The sequence below is a fragment of the Belonocnema kinseyi genome, chromosome 10 (genome assembly GCF_010883055.1).
Source record: "Belonocnema kinseyi isolate 2016_QV_RU_SX_M_011 chromosome 10, B_treatae_v1, whole genome shotgun sequence".
Classification (NCBI taxonomy): Eukaryota; Metazoa; Arthropoda; class Insecta; order Hymenoptera; family Cynipidae; genus Belonocnema; species Belonocnema kinseyi.
The window spans coordinates 44773022-44783572 of record NC_046666.1 but is presented as its reverse complement, the minus strand read 5'-3'; the positions used below and the strand labels follow the sequence as shown (position 1 = coordinate 44783572).

General features: G+C 20.7%; 1 protein-coding gene across 1 annotated transcript in view; it reads left to right on the top strand.

Annotated features, from left to right (window-relative positions):
* The window catches only part of LOC117181767, a 14302-nt gene extending 12413 nt beyond the window's left edge, over positions 1–1889 (top strand). Inside the window, exon 2 of the mRNA XM_033374734.1 lies at positions 1488–1889. Within this exon, the coding sequence (XP_033230625.1) occupies positions 1488–1730 (243 nt within the window). The 3' untranslated portion in view covers positions 1731–1889. The remainder of the gene's footprint in view (positions 1–1487) is intronic.
* Positions 1890–10551: the final 8662 nt, after the last annotated feature.

The window sequence follows — 10551 nt, the reverse complement described above, 5'->3', positions numbered from 1 at the left end:
GACAACAATGTTGAATTTTCAACCAAAAAATTGAATTTTTAACTAAAAAAGATAAATTTTTCAATAAAATTCAAGAATTCTCAACCAAAAAGTTGAATTTTTAAGGCAGAAAGACATTTATTTTTTATTTCAACTAAAAGAGAAGAATTATTAAACAAAAAGATTAATTTTTTACCGAAAAGCAAAATTTTAACGAAATTTAAGCATTCTCAATTAATTTTCAACTAAAGAAGATGAATTTTTAAACAAAAAGATTAATTTTCTATGGAAACAGAACAATTTTTTACCATATTTCAAGAATTCTCGACAAAAATGTTGAATTTTCCACTAAAAAAGATGAATTTTTCAGTAAAATTCAAGAATTCTCAACCAAAAAGTTGAATTTTTAAGGCAGAAAGACATTTATTTTTTATTTTTAGGAAAGTAGATCAACTTGAAAATCTAGCTATTCAATTTTGAATCAAAAAGATGAATTTCTGAGCAAAAAGATTAACTTTCTACAGAAAAAAACAACACATTTTTAACATAATTCAAGAATTCTAAAAAAAAAGTTGAATTTTCAACTAAAAGAGAGGCATTGTTAATCAAAAAGATTAATTTTTTGCCGAAAAACAAAATTTTAACAAAATTCAAGCATGCTCAATCAAAAGGTTTAATTTTCAACTAAAGAGGATGAATTTTTAAACAAAAAGATTAATTTTTTACAGAAAAATAACAAATTTTTAACAAAATTTAAGAATTCTCAAAAAAAAATGTGGAATTTTCAACCAAAAAGTTGAATTTTTAGGGCAGAAAGATATTTATTTTTTATTTTTAGGAAAGTTAGGAAAACCTAGCCATTCAATTTTGAACCAAAAAAATGAATTTCTGAACAAAAAGATTAATTTTCTACTCACAAAAAAAATTTTAACAAAATTTAAGCATTTTCAATCAAAAGGTTTAAGTTTCAACTGAAGAAGATGAACTTTAAAAAAAAAAAGATTAATTTTTTACAGAAAAAAACAACACATTTTTAACAAAATTTGAGAATTCTAAAAAAAATGTTACATTTTCAACTAAAAGAGAAGAATTGTTAAACAAAAAGACTATATTTTTATTTTTTTAAAATGTCAATAAAATCAGAGAATTCTCAACCAAAATGTTAAAAATTTATTATATTAATTATATTAATAATTATAATAAATAAATAATAATATATTTTAATAATTTATTATAATTAAAACACTCACCATCTGGAAACGTATTAAAATTTTTACCATATGTACCCGGAGAGGTACCTATGTTTTAAAAGCAAGGGTTCCGAGATCTTAGTTCATGCACCAAAGCGTAATAAAATCAAGAACTAGTTCCGTGAATTAATTTCCTGACATTTCTTTCCGTGTGCGTTTAGAAGAAAAAAAAATGTATCTAAATTCAAAAATGTAACCCTAAAGTGGTCACTTACACTACCTGTATTAATTAACTATATTAATTTATCACCATGTTAGGTAGAACAGCTTCATTTATTAAATACCGTTAAGAATCCACCTGGCTCAAGTTCAGAAAATTATGAAAATACAGAAACAGAAGCGAATGAGCCATCTGAAAAGGAAAATAATCTTCCAGTGGAAAACGATGAACTGGATCTGAGACCCATTAAGAAATTTGACGTTTCTGAATTCGAAGAAGAAGATGAAGATAACGAGGAAGAAAATATGCCAGATAACAGTGCGGACTTCGATTATTTATAAAAAGTTTATAAAAGGAATAACGAAATTAAGACTGACTTGTAAGAATTAAAACAATATACTATTTTTTATAAAATAATTTAGTTTATCTGCAAATAGACTAACTGAACAAAAATTTATTTAAAACAGGAAGCGTATAGTTTAATAAAATGAGTTAAATTAAAAAAATATGTCTTTATTTTGAGTTGCTAATTTTATAAAGACGGTTTCTTGCAGGATAGCGCAAAACCGAATTTTCAAATTTATTTTTTAATTTTAATTTATACATTTTTTGTATTTCCAAGTTTTTTCCAGATATAATAATTATTTTTTAATAATTTTTAAACTTATTTTTTCATTTAAATTGATAAATTTTTTATATTTCCAGGTTTCTTCCAAATATAATGATTATTTATTAATAATTTTTAAACTTATTTTTTTAATTTAAATTTATACATTTCTTATATTTCCAGACATAATAATTATTTTTTAATCATTTTTAATTTATAATTACAAGATATTCTTAAATATATTAGAACCATAGATTAATTAAAGAATTAAATATTAGTGAAAATATAATAAATAATTTCTTGAATTTCTTTTTAAGTTCATGACTTTAAACAACAATTCAACGAAATTTTTACTATATCTTATACTTAAAATTAAGTGCATATTTAGATAAAATTAATGTGGATACTATATTAAATTTAATTGAAACCGCTTCAAATTCCTATTTTTTAAAGTAAAAATATTGAATTTTTAACAAGATGGATGATTTTTTAATAAAATAGTAAAAATTTCTAACAAAATAGTAAAATCTTTGACCAAAAATATTAAATTTCTACCACAAAAGACGATTTTTCAACAAACCAGATAAATCCTGAACTAAATTGTTGAATTTTCAAATAAAAAAGATAAACATCCAACTAAATAGTTGTGTTTTTAATTTAAAAAGATCAATTTTTAACATTTAAAATTTTTTAAATTGTTAAATTTACAGTTTAAAAAATTGATTTTCCACAAAAAAACACCAAATTCAACCAAAGTGATTAATTTTCAACCAAAAAGATTCATTTCCCACTAAAACAGATCAATTTCCAACTAAATAGTTGATTTTTGAACTAAAAAAACAAAACAATTAAAAAAAATGAAATTGTTTAATTTATAGTTGAAAAACTTTAATTTTCACACAAAAAATAACAAATTTTCAAACAAAGTGTTGAATTTTCAACTAAAATTATGAACATTTAACTCGAATACCTGAATTTTCAATCAGAAAGATGAATTTTCAAACAAGAACATTAATTTTATACAAAAAAAAAAACATTTTTCATTAAAACACATGAATTTTGAAATAAAAAAGGTCAATTTTCAATTAGAAATGGAATATTTATATTTTAAGTTTAAAAAAAATGCATTTTCAACCAAAAAGATGAAATTTCAAACAAAAAGATTAATTTCTACTAAACAAAAAGCAATTTCCAACAAAACACATAAATTTTTAAATAAAAAATATCAATTTTCAATCAAAATTGAAATTTTTAAGTTTTAAGTTAAAAATAAATTCTTTCTTACTAAACCGATGCATTTTCAACTTAAAAAGATAATTTTTCAAGAAAAATAGTTATATTTTAAATTAAAAAAATATAAATTTGTTTAATTTAATATTAACAAGAATTGTTTAATTTTCAGTTCAAAAAAATAATTATCCGCCATAAAAAAAAAACTTTTTCAACCAAAATGATTAATTTTCAACTAAAAATCATAATTTTTTTCTGGACTAGATACATCTTAAACCAAGAAGATTAATTTTTAACTGAATAATTTGACTTTCAAGCAAGTAGTTTTTTTCAACCAAAACGATGCATTTTTAACTCAAACAGATCAATTTGCAACTAAGTAGTTGATTTTTGAACTAAAAAAGATCAGTTTTCAACCAAAAATGGAATTGTTTAATTAACAGTTTCAAAAATTAAATTTTCACATACAAAAAAAAACCAATTTTTAATCAAAGTGATTAATTTTCAATCAAGAACATTAATTTTATACAAAAAAAAAGGTTTTTCATGAAAAAATATGAATTTTGAATCAAAAAATGGTAATTTTCCACTAAAAATGAAATATTAAAATTTTAAGTTAAAAGAAATTATTTTCAACTAAACCGATGCATTTTCAACCAAAAATATGAATCTTTAACTGGAGTAATTAAATTTTAAACCAAAACCGTGAATTTTCAACTAAAATAATGCATCTCTATCGGGATGTTAGAATTTTCAACCAAAAAGGTGAATTTTCAAACAAGTAGATTATTTTATACTGAAAAAAACAAACAATATTCAACAAAATACATAAATTTTTAGCTAGAATGCCTAAATATTGTCAATCAGAAAATTAAGTAAAATTTTTAGTTGAAAAAACAAAAAATAATTTTCGACAAACAACTAATATACAAAAAAAAAGTTCCATCTTTGAACAAAGTGTTGAATTTTCAACAAAAACTATGAATTTTTAACTAAAATTATGGAATATTTATCTGAAATAGTATATATACTGTTTAAGAAAATTAATTTTCAAAAATTCAACAAAATTGCTTATTTTTCAACAAGAGATGAATTTTTAAATAAAATTATGAGTCTTCAAATAAAGAAAATTACTTTTTAACAAGAGAGTTTAACTTTTAACTAAGCAATTCTATATTTATTACAAAAAATATGAATTCTAAAGGAAAAATATAGTAATTTATATAAAAAAAAAATTTTAATTTTTAATCATAAGCAGTTGAATTTAACATAGAGAGAATTTTCAACAAAATACATGAGTACTTAACCAAACTATTGAATATTTAAATTAAATAAAATTTAACTAAATAGTTGTATTTTGAATTTAAAAAAAATCAATTTGTTTGAATTTCAGTTTAAAAAATTAATTTTCCACAACAAAACACAACTTTTCAACCAAAGTGATTAATTTTCAACTGAAATGATGAATTTTCTTATGGATTAGATGCATTTTAAACAAAAAAAAAGTTAATTTTTAAATGAAGAGTTTCACTTTGAAGCAAGGAGTTTTTTCTACTAAAACGATGAATTTTAAACTAACACAGGTAAATTTCCAAATAAATAGTGGATTTTTGACCTAAAAAAGATCAGTTATTAAACAAAGCGGTTAATTTTATACCAAAAAGACAATTTTTCATGAAAATACATGAATTTTGAAATAAAAAAAAATCAATTTTCAATCAAAAATGGAATATTTAAATTTTAAGTTTGAAAAAGAGCCAAGAAGACAAATCTTATACGAAATAGTCCAATTTTTAACTCAAAAACATAAAATTTCAACAGAAATTAATTTTCAACACAAGAAGACATATTTTCTACAAAAAAATTGAATTTTTAAACCGAAAATATGCTTTTTTATAAAAAAATTTCAATCTCTACCCAAGAGTTTAATTTTAAATTATATAAAGATAAATTTTCAACAAAACATCATTTTTCAACGAAAAAGTTAAGGTTTTATCTAAAAAGGATATTTTGTTAACTAAACATAGAATAGTTCAATTTTGAGTAAAAAATATTTTTTTAAACCAAGAAAAAAACGAATTTTCAACAAAAACGTTAAATCCAGTGATATAAATCTACTTTCATAAATAAAAAGTATTCCTAAATTTTATACTCCAATTATGAAAAAATTCAACTAAATAGTTGAATTTCCTACAAAAATATTTGATTTTTCAACACAAAAAGACGAATTTTCTACAAAAAAATTGAATTTTTAAATCGAAACTATGAATTTTAATCAAAACATTTCATTTTCTACCTAAAAATTGAATTTTCGACAAAATAAAGATGAATTTTCAAAAAAAAAAAAAACACATGACTTTCAACCAAATAGTTGAATTTGTAGATAGAAAAAAAAAATTTTCAATAAAAAATAGAATATTTAAATTTTCAGTTAAAATATTATTAAATCAAGAAAAAATAATGAATTTTCAATAAAAACTTTAAATTCAGTGATATAAAACTAATTTTATAAATGGAAAATATCACTGAATTTTATATTTCAATTATAAAAAAATTGAACTAAATAGTTGAATTTCCTACCAAAATATTAAAATTTTCAACCAATTGAATTTTCGAACCAAAAATATGAATTTTTAAGCAAAAAGTTCATTTTCCACGCAATAGTTGAATTTTCGATAAAATAAACATAAATTTTGAACAAAACACACGATTTTTAACCAAATAGTTGAATTTTTAGCTAAAAATGATATTTTTTCAACTAAAAATTAAACATCTAAATTTAGTTGAAACAATTATTTTTGAACTAAGAAAAAAACGAATTTTCAACAAAAACGTTAAATCCAGTCATATAAACCTACTTTTATAAATAAAAAATATTTATTAATTTTATAATTCAATTATAAAAATATTCAACCAAATAGTTCAATTTTCTATCAAAATATTTAAATTTTAAACCCAAAAATGAAAATTTCCTACAAAAGAATTGAATTTTGTACCGGAAAATAAGAATTTTTAACCAAAAATTGCATTTTCCACTACATTATCTACCAATTTAGTTGACTTTTAAATCAAAAAATTCGAATTTTCTACAAAAGACTGGAATTTTCAACTCGAAAATATAAAATTTCAACACAAAAGTCAATTTAAAACTAAATAGTTGCACTTTGTACCAAAATATTTGAATTCTCAACCTGAAAATTTGAAATTTCTATTAAAGAATTGATTTTTAAACTGAAAAATATGAATTTCGACCCAAAACATTAATTTTAAACATAGTAGTTAAATGGTTTACCAATTTAGTTGACTTTTTTTAGCAAAAAATAGGAATTGTCTACAAAAGACTTGAATTTTTCACTAAAAAATATAAAACTACAACAGAAAAGTGAATTTTCAACTAAACAGTTGAATTTTCTACCAAAATATTTAATTTTCAACCGAAGAAGACATATTTTCTACAAAAGAATTTCATTTTGAACCCCAACATATGAAGTTTTAACAAAAAGCTTAATTTTCCAGGTAATAATTGAATTTTCGTTAAAAAAGATGAATTTTCAACAAAAGGCGTAATTTTTTAAATCAAATATTTAAAATTTAAGGTAGAAGATATTTTTTCAACCAAAAATAGAATATTTAAATTTCTAGTTACAAAAAATGATTTTTAAGCCAAGAAAAAATGCTGTTTAAAAAAAAACGTGAAATCCAGAGATATAAAGATACTTTTATAAATAACAAATATTACTTCATTTTATATTGCAATCATAAAAAATTGAACTAAATAGTTGATTTTCCTACCAAAATATTTAAATTTTTCTCTCAAAAAGACGAATATTTTGCAAAAGAATTGATTTTTTAAACCGAAAGTATTCATTTTTAACAAAAAATGTTCATTTTTCTGTTAATGTTTTATTTTTCGAAAAAATAAAAGTGCGTTTTAAAGAAAATACGTGTTTTTTTTTAACCAAATAGTTAAAGTTTTAGCTAAAAAAAATATGTTTTCAACCAAAGATAGAATAGTTAAATTTTTTAATTTAAAAAAATTATTTTCGAACCAAGAAAAGAAAGAATTTAAAAAAAAACGCTAAATAAAGTGATATAAATCTACTTTTATAAATAAAAAATATTACTTAATTTTATATTGCAATCATAAAAAAGAAGCAAGTAAATAGTTTAATTTCCTACCAAAATATTCATATTTTCAACCCAATGAATTTTCTCCAAATAATTTAATTTTGAAGGCGGAAATTTGTATTTTTAACAAAAAATTCGGTTTCCACCCAAGAGTGGAATTCTCACTAAAAATATAAATTTCCAACCAAAACGTTCATTTTCAACAAAATAGTTAAATTATCTATGAAAGTCATTGAATTTTTAAGCCAAAAAGACGATTTTTCTACAAAATACTCATATTTTTAACAAGAAAATATAAAATTTCAAAACATAAACTCAATTTTCAACTACATAGTTGAATTTTCTAATACAATATTTAAATTTTCAACCCAAAAAGACGATTTTTCTACCAAAAAATTGAATTTTGATCCAGAAAATATGAATTAAAAACTAAAAATAGAATAGTTCATTTTCTAGTTAAAAAAATTATTTTCAAACCAAGAAAAAATTAATTTTCAACAAAAACGTTAAAATTAGTGATATCAAGCTACTTTTATAAATAAAAAATATTAAATAATTTTAGATTGCAATTATAAAAAAAAATCAAATACATATTTAAATTTTTAACTCAACTAATTTTCTACAAAAGAAGTTAATTTTTAACCCGAAAATATGAATTTTGAACAAAACACACGATTTTTGAATTAAATAGTTGAATTTTTAGTTAAACATGATTTTTTGTCAACTAAAAACAAAATAATTAAAATCTAGTAGAAAAAATTATTTTCAAACCAAGAAAAGGAATTTTCAAAAAACGTAAATCCAGTAATATAAAGCTTACTTTTATAAATGAAAAATATATTGTTTTTCCATGCAATTATGAAAAATTTCAACTCAATAGTTGAATTTTCTAATAAAATATTTGAATTTTTAACCCAAAAACACAAATTCTCTGCAAAGGAATAGAATTTTGTAATTGAAAATATGAATTTTTAACAAAAAGTTCATTTTCCATTCGAGGGTTGAATTTTCAATAAAAAAATATAAATTTCTATCCAAAGCATTAATTTTCGATAAAATTGTTATATTATCTACCTGAGTAGTTGTATTTCCTGCAAAATATATAAATTTTTAACTTGTAATCTTTAAAAATATTTTAAATCCTTTCTAATGTTTTAAAAACCCTTGAAAGTCTTTAAATCTGTTGAAAGTTTCTTGAAATTTTTAAAAATACGAAAAAATCTTTGTAATCATTTGAAATCCCTTGAAACTTTTATAGCTCTAGAAAATTCATTTGAAATTTAAAAAAAATCAAGTAATTGGAAATCACTTTAAATTATTTAAATTGATTAAATTTCAACAATATACTTAAATTATCTACGAAAGCAATTGAATTTTTGAGCCAAAAAGACGAATTTTCTACAAAATAATCAAATTTTTAACAAGTAAATATAAAATTTTAAGAAAAACTCAACTTTCAACTACATAATTGAACTTTCTAACAAAAGATTTTAATTTTCAACCCAAAAAGACGAATTTTCTACCAAAAAAAATTGAATTTTGAACCAGAAAATATGTTTTTTTAACAACAAAAAAATCATGTTTCAGCCAATAGTTGAATTTTCCAAATAATAAACATGAATTTTAAACAAAACACATGATTTTTTAAACAAATAGTTTCTAAAATAAATATTTTTTTAACTACAAAATAGAATGGTAAACAAAAATTTTCAAACCAAAAAAAAAAAAAACGAATTTTCAACAAAAAATTTAAATCATGTGATATAAAGCTTTAGTTTATAAATAAAAAGTATAACTGAATTTTATATTGCAATTATATAAAAAAATCAACTAAATGGTTTAATTTGCTGCCCAAATAATTAAATTTTCAACTAAAAAAGAGGAATTTGCTACAAAACATTGAATTTTCAACCGTAAAATATGATTTTTTAACAAAAAAGTTCACTTCCACCTAAAAGTTAAATATTCAATAAAAAAATATGAATTTCTATCAAGAACTTTTATTTTCAATAAAATAGATAAATTATCAACCCAAGAAAGCATATTTTATGCAGAACAATTTGATTTTTAAAACCGGAATTATGAATATTTGACAAAAAAGTTCGTTTTCCAACTAATATTAGAATTTTCGATGAAATAAAAAGGAATTTGCGACTGAAACGCTAAATCCAGTGATATAAAGCTACTTCTATAAATTAAAAATATTACATAATTTTATATTGCAATCATAAAAAAGTTCAACTCAGTAGTTGAATATCCTACCAATATATTTAAATTTTCAACCTAAAAAGACCAATTTTCCAGACTAAAATTTAATTTTAAATCGGAAAATATAATGATATTTTTTCAACTAAAAAAAATATAATAGTTCAATTTTTGATTAAAGAAAATTTTTTAAACAAAAAAAACAACGAATTTTCAACAAAAACGTTAAATCCCGCCAGAGAAACCTAATTTTACCACTTAAAAATATTACTTCATTTTATATGGAAATTTTCCTATTCAAATATTCAAATTTTCAACCCACACAGATGAATTTTTTACAACAAAATTGAATTTTTAACCGGAAAACATGATTTTTTAACAAAAAGGTTCAGTTTCCACCCAATAGTTGAATTTTCGATCAAATAAAGATGAATTTCCAAATAAATAAACGACTTTCCAACCGAACAGTTGATTTTCAGCTACTAATGATACCTTTTCACCTAAAAAAAAATAGAATAGTTCAATTTTTAATTTAAAAACTCTTTTTAACAAAAAAAAATACAACAAATTTTGAACAAAAACGTTAAATCCAGTGATATAAACCTAATTTTATAAATTAAAAATATTACTTCATTTTATATAGAAATTATAAAAAAGTCAAATAAATAGTTCAATTTCTACTAAAATATTAAAATTTTGAACAAAATATTTAATTTGAACCGGAAAATATGAATTTGATCAATTTTGAACCTGAAAATACGAATTTTTAACAAAAATCTTCATTTTCCAGCCAAAATTTTGAATTTCCAATCAAAAATATGCATTTCTATACAAAACTTTCATTTTCAATAAAATAGATAAATTATCCACAAATTTAGTTAAATTTTCAGGCCAAAAATGCGAATATTCTACGAAAATAATTTAATGTTCAACCCGAAAATATAAAATAAAAAAAGTCAATTTTCAACAAAATAGTTGAATTTTTAGCTAAA